Consider the following 19865-nt stretch of genomic DNA (forward strand, 5'->3'; position numbering starts at 1 on the left):
AAACATTTTCTTCCAATTTGAGATGTGATTTGTGTTGATCGTTGACAATAAATCCATGTTAATCCCACCTTGCAACCCAACAAAACGGGTGTGAATACTTTTAAGGCATTATCATCCATCATAACATTATTAACAAGCACAGTTAGAAGTTAAAAAGCTAAGTGCTAGTGTCCTAGCAATTACTGTACAATAATCAAACCATTGTTGCTTTCATCCCAGTCATAACACTGTGATTATATGTCAAACCCTGACAAGAGGTTGGTGTTGTAACGTCTAAACACAACCAATCAATGACGTTTCATGTTTTTTTCCCACCAATGCATAAATTGAGCCTAAACCTCACAAAATGTTAACTAAAATCAACAGTTTTACACACACCGTATTGCCATCTGCCTTCAGTAAGGACTGGAGCTGTAGTAGACGACCATGCTCCTGTTCAATCCTTTCCTTCACCTGCTGAAGGTCTCTACACATTTCTATTGAACGAGACAGAAGAAATGCCCATTACAAATATGTCCTCATGCAGTTATTCTCAGGTACTGTATTTGTATCTTAATTACTAAAAGATATTTCATTTATCATTCATGTAGCTTTATTTGATGTATGTATGCAAATGAAAACTGGGGGAAAATACAATATATACTAATTTGTAATTTTATCATGCCACAGTCAAAATCGTTTGGTGACTTATTTATTTGGACTTTTCCGTTAGTCAGCGACTCATCTCATAGGCTGCATGTTTATGTAGCATTGTTATCATTCGGGTAGACATCCCAACCAATTCAGCACCTTTTGCATCCTGTAAAACAGCACTGGGATCCCTGGTTTCTTCCTTTTCACATGAATGAATCGTCCAGTCCTCAACATCAGTGGGGTGGAGATACTTCAATAATTCCTCCCCGAAAAGTTTAGCAAAGGACTGTGAAGAGAACGGCAAAATAGCTCTCAAACATCGATGTCTCAGTGAATATTTGATGCACTCGTGTGGTAATAATCAATGTCCAAACCTGAAATAATTAGGTCAAATAACATTCTCAGAAATCGAGAAGTAATTGACAATGCAAAGGAACACAAACCAATACCTGGTTTATTAGGTTTGCTCTGTGTGTCTTATCCTTGTGGGGACATAAAATTACCAAAGGTCCCCATAAGGATAGTAAAACCAGGAAAATTCTCCGCTGTGCAGACATTTCCCACGTCCCCATCAGGACAAAGGCTATTTTAAGTTTAGAGTTACAATTACAGTTCCGGTTAGAATTAGCGTAAGGGATTAGTGGTTATGGTAAGGTTTAGATTTAGGAGTTAGGTTTACAGGTTAGGGAAAATTATTTTCTGGAAATTAGGTTCCCACAAGGATAGAAGAACATAACACATGCGTGTGTGTAATTAATGTTAACTACCAGGATGAGCTGATTGCATTCTTCAGACACAATTTGCACCACATTCTGGTACTTGGAGCTTTTGGGATCATCTGTGAAGTCTGAGAAAAACGACAAAAGCATACAGTATTATTGTCTTATATTGAGCATAAATAGTACACCATAATTCAATTACTAAAATAAGATGAAAGCAAAAGTGACTGAATAACTTGTGTGTGAGTCAGTGTCCTGTTTTCTATCTACAGTTTGTAGCATGGTTTAAGTCATGAATGATAGATTAAAATAAACTTCAATGTGGCCCGTCGAGCTCCATAACCCCAGATACACACACACAATGAAAAATGCATGTGCGCACACACAGTGAAACACACACGCCCGTACCCCTTGGTTCTTTGAGGCGGCCCAGCTCAAGTATGCAGGCACGGGCGTCTGTCTGCTCCTGGAGCAGCTCCAGCTGCGCAGCGTGTATCTGAGACAGGCTGATCCGCTGGGCCTCCAGCTGCAGCCTGCACTCCACCTTCACAAATAGACAAGAGTGGAGAGAGCATAAAATTAGATACACCAGAATGTATACACTCACTCAGTCTACCTACTGTGGCACAATATAAACTGTTTCAGGAGTAGGACACAATTCCACAGGATTATATGTACTTGTTGCAACTTACACACAATGAATTTAAGGTATTTTTCAGCAATATGACATTATAGAGGTAACACAATTGTCAACCAATATTGGCCTCTCCAAATGTAGGCATGCCTGTTGTTGTTGATATCTGTAAGCAGGAAGTCGGCCCGCTGTGTATGATGCCATATTGCTGAGTGTACCTTGTGACCACCATCCCACTCTGTCTGCCGAATTCTCTCTTTGCTCTCGTTTTCCTTAATAGGATGTCGGTGGGCAGAGCTAGGAGGGTCGTCAGTGAAATGGGACACACCTGGGCTCGGGTGTATCCCGTGATAAATACACCTCTTCCTCAATTATTGAGGAGACTCTCTCCATGCAGACACAATGATAGAGGTTGGTTGTGGCATTTTTGTGGCAATTTTGTTTGTTTGCTTTGGCACCTTTTAACACCCCTCATTATCACATTTATGCATGCAAACACTCACACACCATTGCTAATTGTATTTAGTTTACATCAGTTAATAAATATATTTTGTTATTCCTTTTGTTGTCTCCCTTTTTGTTACGAACTTCATGCCGGTTCGTGACAACCTTTAAACAAACATTCCAAATGGACAGTCCATCCAGCACCTTGTTTGAATGAGAATGCCTGTTTCCCTGATTCAGATTTTATACGCGAGACAGGGGGGAGCACCTGGGCTTTAGCACAACAAATGAGGGGCAAGCTATTATCCATTCTTCAGCCAACAATACAATGGGGAGCTGGCAAGGGTTTGTGGATGTGGATGGATGTGTAAATGCGGATGTGTAAATGCAGATGTGTTGCAGCTACACTAGCGTGAAATTGTGATTTTATTTTATTTTGATGACAGTGCATTTTGCTGTGCACAGTGTTTTTGTGCTGGTTGGCAACACTGTTGTTTTCATAGTGCTTTGTAAGACAAGAATTGATCCAACCAATTTAAGCGCTATACTATAAATATTACAGTAGGACATCAAATTGATAAAATTGATGTCAAGCACATGCCTGGTAGCCTCATGCATGTAGCTATGTAGAATATGATCCTGTTCTTTAGCAAATACTGCTATGAAACAGATTGAATAATTGCATACTGCAACTTCCTAAACAAATTCATAGTTCTTACTTTGGTTATTTCACACTGATTATTAGCACAGTCTGGGTAGTACAACACTTGCTGACACAATAACAACCAAGCATATGACTCTTGAAAATAAATATCGGTGTCAAAAGAAAAGCTTTGCCTTTCATCACAGTCTTACTACTGGGTGCCCATAGTTTCTCTATGAAGCTTTGCCACCTATTGATTGACCTTCCCAACCCGCTGTACTACTCTCTGATGGATCAAAGGCAGCCACTCAGGCCGGAGCTAAAAGCACAGGCGGATGTGAGCTCAGGTGACATTTACATGCTCTATGGTCTCGTTGTCCCTTTCGTCCTCCTCTCGCTTCGCTACATGGTCCGCCCGACACTCCATCCCATCTACTCTCTTCCGCTGAAAAGAGGAGAAGAGGTCGCCATTGTAACAAGAGTTTAAACATGTGAATATAAAACACATGTTAACAGTGTTGATGAGGTCTGGCGACAACACGTATGGCATATAACACAATGAAGCGCTTACTGAGAAGGCTACACTGTAAACATTGAGACAGCTTTGGAAGCATTTCACAACATATTTTATTAGCGATTCATTAATATCAATGAATACTATGTCATCTCAAATATGGTGTACTTCACTTGCACACAGTACTGATAACAAAAACAAGAGGCAATAGCACCATTAAGTTGTTTTTATAAAGTCATTGATAAATAGATGTAAATGTTGCTTATGAAGATGCTCATGAAGATGCTACTGTGTATAGTCTATTAAGGGGTCCTTCCCAGTAAGAGAAATTGAACATAATGTGGTGCACTGATGCAAGATGAGGGACAAATGCTGTGCATCTTTGACAATGCTCTACTGAGGTGAAGCCTTGGACATGTATAACACAGGTGAGACACATATGAGTGGCAGTGACATAAAATGGCTTCTCACCTTCGAGCACTTACTCCCTGCAGGACGGAAAGAAACTACAATGTATACATTTCTCTACATAAAAGCAAAGAAGTTCTTCAGCGAGAGAAAGACATTGATGAAAGATAACGACGTACATGTCATGTCTTTTCATGCTCTTTTTAATCTTTGAAGAGAATAGTTGTCACAGAATCTAATTCTTACATAACAGCTTGAGTAAAGCTTGGTGATTTCAGCGTAATAATTTAAACAATCTGAAAATGTTACATAGAGTGGAGCGTCAATACTCTGTGTGTTTATGCAACAGGCTCTCCTCCAGACTCTCTGTGCATTGAACCAATTGACGCTCCCCCTTCAGCTTCTCCTGCTTTACAATGAGTGGTATGTGTGGCCTGACAACCACAGACAAAATATTGAGCCTCTTCTTACCTAAGGGTGTACTTATGAGAGCCAGCATCTGTCAGGTGCTTTGTAATCAAGCCTATCAATCACTAGAGTCACAGGCTGAATGAAAGAAACCCGTCAGTGCTAGAACAGGCAAACCTCACCTCAGCCAGGTTTTTAAATAAGCCTTCGGTTCAGTCTACGCAGCGTATGAATACAGATACCATTCACCTGTATCAAGTAACGATCAACAATTCTAAGATTTAACAAGGGAGTAATGATACATCGTTGCGTAGTACTGGTTGTGAACGTGATCAACTGTTAACCTGGTTATTTCAACAATAGTGACGATTGAACGAATGAAAAAAACTCTATAAAACATTAACAGTTCAATCAGAAAGATTGTTTCATCAAACTTATTAAAAGGCAGGGATTGCGAGAGAGACATAAAGACAGAAATTCAGCAAGGCACTTAACGTTTCGGTAGTGGGGGCCATTCCAGCTAAGAGGACTGCAGCAGTAGCTGCTGCGTGTGAATGCCTACCTGCTTCCCAATGTCGTCTCGCTCTCCGTGGTACCCGAAGCTGGAGTCCTCCTCCCCGGTCCTCTGCTGTGAACTCGACGGAACCTGGCTCTCCATCTGAGCCCGCGACTCCCACTCTGCTGCAGCAGTAGAACCTCTAGCTTTGTTTCTCTCCACCACCACCTCCTTCTCTCTCTTCTCTTTGGACTGGGCAGAGCTCTGGCGTTTCTTCTTGCCTCGCCGCTGCTGTGTCTTGCGCCTGTCTGACCCAGAGGATGAAGGCTCTACAGCGGAGCTATGCTCAACAGGTCCCTCCCCCACAGTCGAGACCTGAGATGGGGCTGTAGACGGAGCGAGTGTTTGGCTCTGGTGCCGAGCCTCCGGGGTGTGCCGGAGGCGATCTCGCTCTATTTCGGCAGCATGTAAGGAGGAGCGGAGCACCTCTACCTCCCCTTGGAGAGATTTAATCTGGAGATGATGATCCTTGATGGAGCAAGCTAGGACTGCAGACTGAACAGGCTGCTCTCTCTGTTGGAGATGTGATTGGCTCAGAGCAGCTCTCCCTCCCTCCTCTCTCTGCAGTTCCATCTCTCCCTTTCTCTCCTTCAGAGTCTCCCGCTCTCTTTTGAGCTCTTCCTCAAGGTTTTCGTTTTGGGCAATGACCTCTTTGTTTTCCCTCTTGACCTGACTGAGCTCTCCTTCCAGCTCATCCAATTCGCCTTCTGTAACAGTCAGCTGCTCGGTAACTTCGGACAGCCTCACTGCGAGTTCCTCCTTTTCTGTCAGAGATACCTTCAGCTTCTCCATCAGCTCAGTAGTGTCTTTCTCTATCGAAGCACCGCCGTTGTCCTCCATTTGGATATTTTCCTTGCTCTCCCTCAGCTCCTGAATCTGCGACTGAAGGCTGGCAAGTTGAGACTCAAACACAAGTGTCTCCTTGAGAATCCTCTCTTCCAACTGCGCCTTTACCTCAACAAGGCACGTATACTCCTCCGTGAGCTCCTGATAGTTCTTTTCGGCAAAAGAGAAAGTGTTCCTTTGCTTTTCAATCCCCTCTTGCAACTCTACCACTTGTCGCTGCTTTTGTTCATTTTCTGTGGTGAGAGATATACATTTTTTCGTCTTGGACTCCACTTCCTCTTTCATGGTGTTGTTGGTTTCCATCAAAATCCTATTTTCTGACTCCTGCCCCCTCCATTTGTTGTCCCAGCTCTTTTCTCTCTCCTTGGACTCCTTTTCTAGCAACTCATTTTTTTTCAACAGCATTTGGATTTCCCTTTCCTTTCTGACACTTTCTTCTCCACGCTTTCGCAGTTCCTCAACCTCCAACTGAAGTTCCTTGAGTTGCGCCACCAGCTCTTCGGCTTTTGAGCTGTGCAGTGCCATCTTTAGGTCGTCTTTCAGTGTAACAATTTGGTGTAACAGCTCGTCCCGCTTGACCTCGTAACCATTCCGCAGTTTCTCCAGGGCTCGGCCGTGCCGAATGGATGCCTCGTTGAGGAGGTTCTCAGCATTGAGATGGCTTTCCCTCTGGAGGTCCTCCCGAAGGAGAATGAGCTCCTCCTCGTGGCTGAAGAGGAGCTGTGTCCTCAGCCTCTCCAGTTCCGACTCCTGTGACTCTGCCATGCGGTCCAGCACTGCATCCTTTTCACGCTCCATCATCTCCAGTTTGATCTTGTAGTTGGTTGTCTCCGACTCGTGCTTGGCCTCAATCTCTTCTGCTGACTCTGCAGCGGCAGCTAGCTGGGCCTTCAGGTCATCAATGGTTTCCTGGAAGCGCTGCAGATCACCCCGACAACGCTCATGGACAGCAAAGTTATGGGAGGCCTGCTCCATTTTGGCATGGGCTGAGCGGAGGTCCTGGAGCAGGTCAGTCACCTGACCCTGAAAGTTGAGCTTCTCCTGCGCCACCTGGGTCAGCTCCTGTCTGGCCTTCTCATGGAGAGCCTGGGCCTCTAGGAGCCTCTGCTGAAGCTCTGCGATCTTGCCCTTAAGCTCGATCACCACCTCGGGACTGGGCGTGGGTTGCTGAGCTCTTAGAAGTGCTAGATCTTCGCGATGCTGCTCCGTGACCCGCTCCAGGGCCGCAGAGTGCTGCAAGCGAAGTTCCAGCTTCATCTGGACGATCTGCTCACCGTACATCTCATCTAGCTCTGCCCGAAGATGCTCCAGCCTGCGGGCTGAGTCCTCCTCTATTCTCTGGACGGTGTCGCTCTCTGACAGGCTCCCCTGATGGTATCGCTTCTGGAGATCTTCCACAGTGCCCATTAGCTGCTGGATTTCACTGGAGGACATCCGCTCCTTCTGCCTAGAGGCTGAGAGTTCGCACCTGCATGACTCTAACTCATCCCTACAGCTATCCCACTCACCCTTACTGATCTCCAATTCAACCCTACAGCTATCCAACTCACCCTTACTGCCCTCCAGCTCAACCCTACAGCTATCCAACTCACCCTTACTGCTCTCCAGCTCAACCTTATAGCTATTCAACTCACTCTTACTGCTCTCCAGCTCAACCCTACAGCTATCCAACTCACCCTTACTGCCCTCCAGCTCAACCCTACAGCTATCCAACTCACACTTAGTGCTCTCTAAGTCCCTCTTACAGCTCTCCAGCTCTTGAGCCTTTGAGGACATTTGCTGGTTGAGGCCGTTTAAGTATTTCTCAGAGGCCGTCAACTCACCCTTTAGCTGGTGGAGGGAGGAGTCATGTTCTGACATGACTCTCTCTTGCTCGGCAATCAGCAGTTCTTTCTCGTTCATCTTCTGTGCAAAAGTCTCCTCAGTCATCCTTCCCACCTGTGTAAGCTCCACCTTGAGCATGGTCAGTGTACGCTCATGTTCTGTTATTATTGCAGTTTGTTCCGAAATCAGCAGGTCTTTCTCATTTAACCTTTGTGCAATTGATTCTTCTGTTCTTCGTCCCACCTGTGAGGGAAAAGTAAGAATTAGACATACAGGTAAAATGTCAAATATAATTCAAATCTCATACTAAAACGGTATAAATAAAACTTCTACAAAACAGCCCTTAAACTAAATTATGTTTTTGTAAGGTAATAAGCTAATAATAGTAAGAAATGTAATCAGATTTCAAAATGCACCCTGTAATCAACCACCTTTAAAAGAGATCCATTGAATAGATCAATACATTTCATACAAGAAGACATTTTCACCTGAATGACAGACATTGACTAACAGCAAATACGCAGCCGTCTCACCATCTCAGCCTCGTTGAGCCGGTGCTGAAGCTGGCTGACATGCAGCAGATGCTCCTTGCTCATCATTTGCTGCGCTCTGACCTGGCCATCCATCTCCTCCAGCTGCTGCTGGTATTGGACAAGCTGCTGCTTGGACTGCAGGAGGTCCTGTGCTGTGCTGCTGTGGCTGGTGTTCCTCAGTGTCTCGCCTGCCTGCAGCTGTCAATCAAACCAGAGGGTGTTCATTTCCCATGAAAACTGGGGAAAACAACAATACCACCACCACATCTGTTGTATAATTATTAGAAGGGTAATAAAAATCCATGAAATGTTGATAGAGCAGGGTAAAGCTTGAGACAGAATAAGATCGCATAGGACTAGCACAGGTATGTCTAACCTAGAATTGCAAAATTCCAGTAACTTTCCCCAAATTCCTCGGTTTTCCAGAAATCCCAGTTGGAGGATTCACAGAATTCTGATTTCCCCCCACTGTTTAAAGGAATATTCCAACAAGGTTCTCTGGAAAACCAGGGAAGGATACCGAAATTTTGCAAACGACCGATGGTTCTCCCAATCACGGCCAGTTGTGATACAGCCGGGAATCGAACCGGGGGCTGTAGTGACGCCTCTAGCACTGAGATGCAGTGCCTAAGACCGCTGCATAGACCGCTACTCGGGAGCCCCTTCATTAGGAATGCTTTTCCACATATGCTGAGTACTTGTTGGCTGCTTTTCCTTCACTCCATGGTCCAACTCATCCCAAACCATCTCAATTGGGTTGCGGTTGGGTGATTGTGGAGGCCAGGTCATCTGATGCAGCACTCCATCACTCTCCTTCTTGGTTGAATAGCCCTTACATAGCCTGGAGGTGTGTTGGGTGATTGTCCTGTTGAAAAACAAATGATAGTGGGACTAAGCACAAACCAGATGGGATGGCATATCGCTGCAGAATGCTGTGGTAGCCATGCTGGTTAAGTGTGCCTTGAATTTGAAATAAATCACTGACAGCGTCACCAGCTAAGCAACCCCACACCATCACAACTCCTCCGTGCATCACGGTGGGGACCATACATGCGGAGATCATCCGTTCACCTACTTTACATCTCACAAAGTCATGGGTTGGAAAAAAATCTAAAATTTGGACTCATCAGACCAAAAGGACAGATTTCCACCGGTCTAATGTCCATTGCTCGTGTTTCTTGGCCCAAGAAAGTATCTTCTTATTGGTGTCCTTTAGTAGTGGTTTCTTTGCAGCAATTTCGCGATGATGGCCTGATTCACGCAGTTTCCTCTGAACAGTTGGTGTTGATGTGTCTGTTACTTGAACTCTGTGAAGCATTTATTTGGGCTGCAATCTGAGGTACAGTTAACACTCATGAACGTATCCTCTGCAGCAGAGATAACTCTGGGTCTCCCTGTCCTGTGGCGGTCCTCATGAGAGCCAGTTTCATCATAGTGTTTGATGGTTTTTGCTTCTTGCAAGCACTTGAAGAATCTTTCAAAGTTCCGGAAATTTTACGCATGACCTTCATGTCTTAAAGTAATGATGGACTGTCGTTTCTCTTTGCTTATTTGAGCTGTTCTTGCCATAATATGGACTTGTTTTTTTTCTATCTTCTGTACACCACCCCTGCATTGTCACAACACAACTGATTGGCTCAAAAACATTAAGTCAAGACAATCCACAAATTATCTTTTAACAAGGCACATCTGTTAATTTAAATGCATTCCAGGTGACTAACTCATGAAGCTGGTTGAGAGAATGTCAAGAGTATGCAAAGCTATCATCAAGGCAAAGGGTGGCGAAACAATATATTTAGATTTGTTTAACACTTTTTTGGTTACTACATGATTCCATGTGTTATTTCCTAGTTTTAAGTCTTCACTATTATTCTACAATGTAGAAAATAGTAAAATATTGAAAAACCCTGGAATGAGTAGGTGTGTCCAAACTATGGACTGGTACTGTACATATGTCTAGTTTCCTGAAACGGGTCACATGTCGCAATTCCCGACTTCACAGGTGAGCAATTCTAACTTAACTTTAACTGCATTTTTGGGTGAAAATGTGAACTTTCATGTGCCTTAATTACAAACCTGTATGAAAACTGTAAATACGAATAAAATTGTTAAATTACCAACCTTGTTGGTTAAGCCACAGAAACAGACAGCAACCTTCCCACTGATGGATGGGCTGGATAATGAGTGGGCTGGACAAGCCGAGGAGAGAGGATTGGTTTGCCATATAGACTGCTTCCGTCTATTTGAGCCGGTCAGTCTGATGGTAATCCTGTCAAACGCTGCTTTTTAAATAAAAAAACTGATCGCGTAGTGGAGCTGCATAAGTGTTTCTCTCCACTTTCTGGAGGACCGAGTTTCGAATTCAGTGGAATTAGATTTATGATAGCTAAAGAGATGTTGTACTAATGTTAGCTGGCTGGCTCCCTAGCTAAAGTTATTTGTACTATTCGTATCCCAGAACCATTTGCTTTGCTAGTTAGAGCCCAATGTTAGCTAGCTAGCATTGAATCTGGTTGGTTAGCTCCCAGCAGATTCATGCAGGGTAGTAAGGACATGATTTGGCACTGTGTTCATTGTTGTTTAACTAGCTAACATTATCTGGCTGGCGCGTTAGCTAACGTTACGTGATATGTGTGATCTTACACGTCGTTTACCTAGCTAGGTTCTTGTTAACCTAGCTAGCGAGCTAGATACATGTCTTAAGCTAAAGTGTACAACACCCGTTGAATATGGCCGGTGTCAGTAAAATTCAGCAAAAAAGATAAATGAAATTGTTGCCATCAAAGCTCGTTAGACTGTTGCCATGTTACCCAGGAGGTAAACAAATCATCGGCCAGAGCATCAAGTGCGTGCTCTGAACGCACCGAGAGCAAAACGAGATGGGTGGGGCAAAAGCTTAAGACAGTGTGAACAATGCTGAATGGGAGTAGACAAAGAGCTCTTCACTAGATACCAAAACATTCAAAGGTAATTTTCTCAAAAGTGAGTTTATCATCAACTTTCAAAGCAGAATTACTTTGGAGTACTTAGAGTACAATAGGCTGAGAGAGGCTGGACTGAAGGCTTGTAGGCCTGTTGTAAGGCAGGTCCTCACCAGACATCACCGGCAACAATGTCGCCTATGGGCACAAACCCACCTCAAAACTGCCGTGTACAATATACCATTTTGTGGCTCTACTTTTATCCAATGTAAAAAGCACTTTTTCAAATTTTGTTACGTAAGACCAAATCCGGGTGGTAAGTCACATTTACATACATAAACTCAGCAACAACAAAAAAACGTCCCTTTTTCAGGACCCGGTCTTTCAAAGATAATTTGTAGAAATCAAAATAACTTCACAGATCTTCATTGTAAAGGGTTTGAACACTGTTTCCCATGCTTGTTCAATGTACCATAAACAATTTATGAACATGCACCTGTGGAATGGTTAAGACACTAACAGTTTGCAGACGGTAGGCAATTAAGGTCACGGTTATGAAAACTTAGGACACTAAAGAGGCCTTTCTACTGACTCTGAAAAACACAACAAAAATGCGTGAACGTGCCTTAGGCATGCTGCAAGGAGGCATGAGGACTGCAGATGTGACCAGGGCGATACATTGCAATGTCCGTACTGTGACACGCCTAAGACAACGCTACAGGGAGACAGGACGGACAGCTGATCGTCCTCGCAGTGGCAGACCACGTGTAACAGTTCCTGCACAGGATTGGTACATCCGCACATCACATCTGTGGGACAGGTACAGGATTGTAAAAAACAACTGCCTGAGTTACACCAGGAACGCGCAATCCCTCCATCAGTGCTCAGACTGTCCACAATAGGCTGAGAGAGGCTGGACTGAGGGCTTGTAGCCCGGTTGAAAGAAAGGTCCTCACCAGACTTCACCGGCAACAACGCCGCCTATGGGCACAAACCCACCGTCGCTGGACCATACAGGACTGGCAAAAAAGTGCTCTTCACTGACGAGTCGCAGTTTTGTCTCACCAGGGCTGATGGTCAGATTCGCTTATATCATCGAAGGAATGAGCGTTACACCGAGGCCTGTACTCTGGAGTGAGACCTTTTTGAAGGTGGAGGGTCCGTCATGGTTTGGGGCGGTGTGTCACAGCATCATCGAACTGCGCTTGTTGTCATTGCAGGCAATCTCAACACTCATCTCATCCTGACATGACCCTCCAGCATGACAATGCCACCAGCCATACTGCTCGTTCTGTGCATGATTTCCTGCAAGACAGGAATGTCAGTGTTCTGCCATGGCCAGCGAAGAGCCGGGATCTCAACTACTACTTTTGCTCCCCCCCCTTTGCTCAGGGACACATTATTCCATTTCTGTTAGTCACATGTCTGTGGAACTTGTTCAGTTTATGTCTCAGTTGTTGAATCTTATAGTCATACAAATATTTATACATGTTAAGTTGACAGTTTCTTTTTTTGCTGAGTTTACACACACACACACACACACACACACACACACACGTTTGGGGTCACTTAGAAATGTCCTTGTTTTTTAAAGAAAAGCACATTTTTTGTCCATTAAAATAACATCAAATTGATCAGAAATACAGTGTAGACATTGTTAATGTTGTAAATGACTATCGTAGGTGGAAACAGCAGATTTTCTTTGGAATACCTACGTACAGATGCCCATTATCAACAACCATCACTCGTGTGTTCCAATGGCACGTTGTGTTAGCTAATCCAAGTTTCTAATTTTAAAAGGCTAATTGATCATTAGAAAACAGTGTCTAGTTTGAGAAACAGACGCCTCAGGTCCTCAAATGGCAGCTTCATGAATTAGTACCTACAAAGCACTTGTCTCAACATCAACAGTGAAGAGGCGACTCCGAGATGCTGGCCATCTAGGCAGAGTTGCAAAGAAAAGCCATATCAGACTGGTCAATAAAAATAAAATGTTAAGATTGGCAAAATAACACTGACACTGGACAGAGGAACTCTGCCTAGAAGGCCAGCATCCTAGAGTCGCATCTTCACTGTTGACATTGAGACTGGTGTTTTGCAGGTACCATTTAATGAAGCTGACAGTTGACGACTTGAGCCATCGGTTTCTCAAACTAGACTCTAATGTACTTGTCCTCTTGCTCAGTTGTGCACCAGGGCCTCCCACTCCTATTTCTATTCTGGTTAGGGACAGTTTGTGCTGTTCTGGGAAGGGAGTATTACACAGCTTTTTCTGAGATCTTCAGTTTCTTGGCAATTTCTCACATGGAATAGCCTTCATTCTCAGAACAAGAATAGACTGAGAGTTTCAAAAGAAAGTGCTTTGTTTCTGGACATTTTGAGCCTGTAATCGAACCCACTGTAATCGAACTAGTCTAAAGGCCAATTTTATTGCTTCGTTAATCAGGACAACAGTTTTCAGCTGTGCTAACATAATTGCAAAAGGGTTTTCTAATGATCAATTTGCCTTTTAAAATGATCAACTTCGATTAGCTAACAACGTGCCATTGGAACACAGGAGGGGTTGCTGATATGGGCCTTGGTACGCCTATGTAGATATTCCTTTTTTTTATTTTTTCTGACGTTTCCAGCTACAATAGTCATTTACAACAATAGCGTCTACACTGTATTTCTGATCAATTTGATGTTATTTTAAATGGACAAAAAAAATTGCTTTTACTTCTAAGTGACCCCAAACTTTTGAACGGTAGTGTTTTCTTCTTGTATTATAGACTAGGGTGGGATAATATGGTATAGTGTAGTGTAGTGTATAGATTAGACAATAATGTCTTACCTGCTGGAACTGAATGTGCAGTTTCTGGCTCTGCTCAGTCATCTCCAAGAACTCCCTCATGACCTCATCCTTCTCTTTGCGAGACTGCTGCAGATTGGCTGTGAGTTGGGTGATGATGCCGTCTCGCTGCTTTAAGGCAGCCTTGAAGTCCTGCAGCTGGAGGAGAAAAAGAAGTGCAGTGTGTATACATTGCATAATAAACATCAGTGATTCACAAGTCACACTTTCGTATGACAAAGAAAACAGTACACTGGCTTGACTTGATAAAGACAAAATGTGGTCTCAAAAACAGAAGTAGCAAGTTGTGATATTTAAGGGTAGAGGTGATTTTTGTATTTTATTTTACCTTTATTTAACTAGGCAAGTCAGTTAAGAACAATTTCTTACTTTCAATGACGGCCTAGGAACAGTGGGTTAACTGCCTGTTCAGGGGCAGAACGACAGATTTGTACCTTGTCAGCTCGGGGATTGGAACTTGCAACGCTCTAACCACTAGGCTACCGTAGCGCCCCATTTAAAGGAGTATGGATGGTAATACAACCACCAATCAATGTTTTTAAACCAAACAACAAAAGGGATGCATTCCATTGAAAAGGGAAATAACAAGAATAGTTTATGTACTTGTTCCGAGTGTTTGACAATTCACTTGATCTTCTCAGAAATCTCATATATTTAAGTAGTAATCTGAATATCAGTATATAAATGCTTAGAAATAGGTTCCTTGACAGATAAGAACAAAAATAAGTAGGCCTAAACTACAAAACTATACAAATGATTGAAATAGAGAACCACAGAAGTGAAAAAAGGAAATATTAAATCGTAACATGAATTTTTAACAGTGACTCCTGCTGGGTAGCAAAATTATTATCAATATGAGAGCTGCACCCTCAAATGAAGTTCAGCCCCTTAGTGTGGGCTCAGCAAGGCAAACCCCTTATGCAATCTGGTTGATGAATTAAGACTCAAACACACACTACAACCAATGTTTAATGTTTCATGAACAGTTGCAGATGACAGGTGAAGCAGGTTATCTACTACTTTCTAACTACCAATCTTAATTCCTTCATACATACACAGAGTGCATATTACCTGTTGTACCCCCTCTGAGCCGAAAGCCACTCTAAATTCCTCCAGCTCTCGGCTCAGCTCCTCTACCGCCAGAGTCTTGGCAGCCAGCTCTTCCTCCATGACCTGTACACTTCCACCCCTCGCCTCCTGCTGAACAGAGCCCACTTCCTCCTGTCGTGGGGGGGGGGGCGGCTAGATTAGCAATTACCTAACATCCAAAACTGACACAGAATGGAGGGAAATGGTAGCTAGCTTAGCATTTAGCTAACCTACAAAACCACCACTAAAGCAATTAGTTAGCATCCAAGGCCGTCACAGAACTGAGGGGAATGGTAGAAATTAACTAGCCAACATCAAACTGCCAAAGACCTGGCAGCCATTAAAGAGCACGGTGCTGATAATGGTGCCCTCTTTCGCTTTACCTCTGTACTTCACTACTCTTTGCTTAATCCATCACACTCTTCATTTTTCTACCTCGCTCCCTTTTCTTTTCCTCAGAATGATTTTACTTCTTTACTCTCAAGCAGAAACAGTCAATCACTGCATTTGTTGTCACTCAGACTCTGTCCCCTCCTTCTCCCTTTTCTCTCTCCCTCCATCCCTCCCTCTTCCTGCCTGCAAATGGCAGGATTACCCGTGTGCCTTGAACAAATGAACAGCTCTTGCATCCCTGTCCAACGCCCTCTTCTCTAGCCACTTCACCATTCCATCCTCCTATCCCTCTTTCTACTTCTCTTCTTACCTCTGTTTTCCTCTTTATGGTCTGACTTCCAGAGTAATTTACACATCTGAAATGTCAAGCAGCCCCCATTCCATACTCCCCATCTCTGCTGTTAAAATGGGGTGTAAAAGTTTAAGTATGACTGCTGCAGCCCACGGACAATGCTGCACTGTAGTCCCTGGCCTTGAATCAAAACCACTTCACAAGCGCACACTGAGGATTCCAGGAGTAGAGAATAAAAAAGCAACTTAGTTAGTGAGTTAGTCGGAGGACACTCTCAGGGTTAGGAGGTCAGAATGCAGTGTGGAGACAGAGCAAAAGTGTTACAGTAAAAAAAAAAAAAGACAGTAGCTGGTTGCCTATTTAATTGTTGTACTGTACCCAGATAAACTCCTTGTAAGTCTCCATTGGGTTCTCGGTCATCTCAAGGCAGCCATTCACCTGTTAATTCACAATACTGTTTGGTAAAGCAGGGAGATTTCATGGTTCAGCTTCCCACTGTTCACTGGTGTACAGAGCACAGAGTGAAGGATATAATTCAATTTAGAATTTTGGTTCTGTCGTCCATGTCAGGCTTTAAAATACTGACTGGCGCCTTCTCCAAACCGTTATACTCGGTGTCACAGGCAAAGCTTTTAATGGCGGCTCTGTAGAAGAGGGGAGGGGGTGAGGTGCGACGGGACTACTTTGACTTGTCGAGTTCAGATAAATGCCAGGCGGGGACTTGGGGAGCTGAGTGTCTGGCAACAAGCTAGCTAAGTCACATTGTCTGTTCCAAAAGGCAACCTGGGAAAAGGCAGGCCTGTCCAAGGACCTAAGCCCCAAACCGTAACACTAATCCTAGCAAAGGACCTTATTAACAGATCTAAGATCAGCTTACCCTCTCAAATCTGAACCTTAACCACTAGGGGAAATAGTTTAAGGTGAGATAACAAGACATTTTGCAATTTGGGTGAACTATCCCTTCAAGTACAGTGTATTAACTCCATTTAAAAGTGTTCTCTGGTATAAACTACAACGAAGTTAACTCACCTCGGAGGAGTAGTCTTCGGCTGTGGTGGACACTTCACTATCTGGCTGAAATAGGAAACAAGAAGGGGATTCATCAGATCCTGCATCGGGAGGACCATAATAGGCCCCATAATAGTCACCAGTACAAGTGGCCCACACAAACAAGCAGAGGGAACGGGGCCTCCCAAGTGGTGCAGCGGTCTAAATGCTAGAGGCGTCACTACATATCCAGGTTCGATCCGGGCTGTGTCGCAGCCAGCCGTGACCAGAAGACCCACGAGGTGGCTCACAATTGGCCCAGCATCGTACATGTCAGGGGAGGGTTTAGACAGCCGGGATGTCCTTGTCCCATCGCACTCTTGCCTACTTTATAAGACAGCTCCTTTTCAATGGAATAATGGCCATGATCATTAGAGCCTATTCTCGATGGGCTAATTTCACTTGAACCAGATCAAAAGCTGGAACACCATGGTGCAAGACGAGGAGAAATGAAATGAGAGCTTTTATTGTCCGAGTTTATGGAGCAGTAGGCCGATAGTTCCTGTGGCGGGCCGGGCGCATGCACGCTGACACGGTCACCAGTTGGACGGTTTCCTCGGACACATTAGTGCAGCTGGCTTCCAGGTTAAGCGAGCAGTGTGTCAAAAAGCAGTGCGGCTTGGCAGGGTGTGTTTCAGAGGATGCATGTCTCAACCGTCGCCTCTCCTAAGTCCCTACAGGAGTTGCAGCGATGGGACAAGACTAACTACCAATTGGATATCACGAAATTCAGGGGAAAAAGGGGCAAAAAAAATTATACATTTTTAAATATAATTTAAAAAACAAGCATAGGGAAAAACAAAGCTTCAAAGTGCATTAAAACTGATGGACCATAACATGAGTATGCAGTTTTAGCTAAAACAAGCCCATCCTAGGTCAATATTGAGTGTACAGTTAGAATTCTGCTGTTCATGATATGACAAGGCTATTGCCCTCTCATTTCCGATTAGCCTTTGTGCAGCCAGTTCTGGTCAGTTTCGGAAGAAGAATGGGTTAATTATGGCGATGTCAAATGCTGTCAACCCGTTTGACCGACATTCATTGGGGCATTTTGGAAGCATGGGGTGCCACATTCAATAACCGGGCGCAACCTACTTCTATAAGACAGCTTCTTTTCAATGGAATTATGGTTAGCACTCGCACAGATCTCTGTGAACCAGTCTGCCTATACAAGTAGCTTGGAGGGGAACACTTTGAAGCTGGTGTTTCCACAGCAACCCCTCTCTGCAAGGGAAGTTGTATGGCTACTTAGAACGTCTCCGTGTTCATTCAATGGTGCGCCCAGGGCCAATTACACCCTTTGTCTTGGAAATGAAAACCCATTGTTTGGAGAACAAACAGACTTAAAAACAAAATGGTTTTAACTAAATGTTTGAACCATTTATCAGTCCCATTATTACAAATATGGATTCAGGTAAGTCTGAACTCAAAGGCATGAGTCTAAACTCATGAGCATCTTGGACCTACCTATTTTATCATAAATGACAGAAGTAGGAATTCATGACAAACAGGTGCTGCTCAAAATGTCTGCATGCCTATAGAAATACAGTAGGAGAAAGTGCTGAGCTATACCTCAAGAATACCGACCACCAAAAGAAAAGACAGGAAGGAGCCACTCTATTCAATCACCTCCGTGTCCATTTTGTGCTGCAAGGCCACAAAGCTCTCCAACCAAAGAATGAGGCGGCTTAAACAGTTTAAAGGCAATTCTGTTGCCACGGCAACCCATCATTTCCTAGTCACATTCGGGTGGCAAGGAGAGAAGAAATACTGTGTGGTTTTTCAGCAACAGAGGGAATGAAAACTAATGTGGTTCGTGACACAAGTAGTACAAAGGAACAGAAGGGAGGGAGAAAAGAGAGGAGTTTGCATTGTTCGGTGTAGGTGCAGAGTTGGGGGTGGCATGGTGCATACAGCCTGGTTGATGCTTGTGAATGCGCTCAAGGTTGTGAGGGGCTTGCCGATTGTCTGTGAAACAGACATTTTTTCACATTGGTGATGTAACGGCGAGCTATATTAAAAATGACAGGATAAGACGGTCATTTGAACGAAGGAGAGAATCATTGAGCAAGCTTGCAATGAAGCTTTATAAAGAAATGTCTGAAGAGACAGGAAGAAGTCTGAACAAAATTTTCACCAAATCCTTTACTTATCTATTTGGTTATTATTTTGCTCATTATCTAACCAAAGTTGAAAGAATACTCCAACCCAACCCTCTAACAATATTCACACAAATAAAATAAATGCAGTTTGCCAGCTGTAACTCAGGTGTTAAACTCAGCAAATCAAGAGGTAACACAGCACTAACAAGGACACTTATTAGCTGCTCATCCCTTTAACCCAGAGTTTCCCAAACTCGGTCCTAGGGACCCCACGTAGTGCACGTTTTGTTTTTTGCCCTAGCACTACACAGCTGATTCAAATAATCAACCTTTAATCATTTGAATCAGCTGTGTAGTGTTAGGGCAAAAATCAAAAGGGTCACCGCTTAGGGCCCTTAGGAAAGAGTTTGGGAAACACTGCTTCAATATTGCGCCTTCGAAAAACGGCACTCACAAAAGTCGCTCATAGCAACGCATAGGTTGATTCCAGAGACTGTTATCTGAGACTTGAGACACTGCCCATTCTGCTCGAACGGATTCAGACAATGTCTTTTATGCAACAAAATGTGAATCCCTTATCAGGCAGTGAATATGCGTGATTACCAAAACCTTTTTATGTCATGTTTGGACAGCATTTTATTATCCAATGTTCTATTCAACATTTCACATGTACATCTTAGTCATTTAGCAGATACTCTATCCAGAGAAACTTACAGTAGTGAGTGCATAAATTATCATACTTTTTCAAGCCAAGCAATTAAAATGTGCATCTTAAAAACTGTACCAATGCTTTAGAAGTAAAGAGCACATTTAGTGTTAATTCAAGTTACCATGATCTTTCCCTAGATGATCAGTATGGACAATACAGGAAGCCACATAAATATAGGCTACTACTGCTTACAGTGTATCCCTACACACAATAGGCTACTTCAACATAGCATCAGCAAAAAAAGAACCTAGAACTAAAATACATGATCCATCTAATCTAGGTCTTGATGAGTGGTTGAT

At 43.6% G+C, this 19865-nt stretch overlaps 1 protein-coding gene across 1 annotated transcript in view; it reads right to left on the reverse strand.

The window, feature by feature from the left end:
- LOC118398090 (A-kinase anchor protein 9) overlaps nt 1-19865 on the reverse strand; it is a 121120-nt gene that overhangs the window by 82146 nt on the left and 19109 nt on the right. Inside the window, 11 exon segments of the mRNA XM_052470292.1 lie at nt 379-476; nt 790-919; nt 1401-1480; nt 1761-1896; nt 3432-3518; nt 4966-7872; nt 8163-8360; nt 13917-14072; nt 15006-15155; nt 16087-16146; nt 16738-16782. Coding sequence (XP_052326252.1) covers nt 379-476; nt 790-919; nt 1401-1480; nt 1761-1896; nt 3432-3518; nt 4966-7872; nt 8163-8360; nt 13917-14072; nt 15006-15155; nt 16087-16146; nt 16738-16782 — 4047 coding nt within the window.

The sequence above is a fragment of the Oncorhynchus keta genome, chromosome 19, assembly GCF_023373465.1.
Source record: "Oncorhynchus keta strain PuntledgeMale-10-30-2019 chromosome 19, Oket_V2, whole genome shotgun sequence".
Classification (NCBI taxonomy): domain Eukaryota; kingdom Metazoa; phylum Chordata; class Actinopteri; order Salmoniformes; family Salmonidae; genus Oncorhynchus; species Oncorhynchus keta.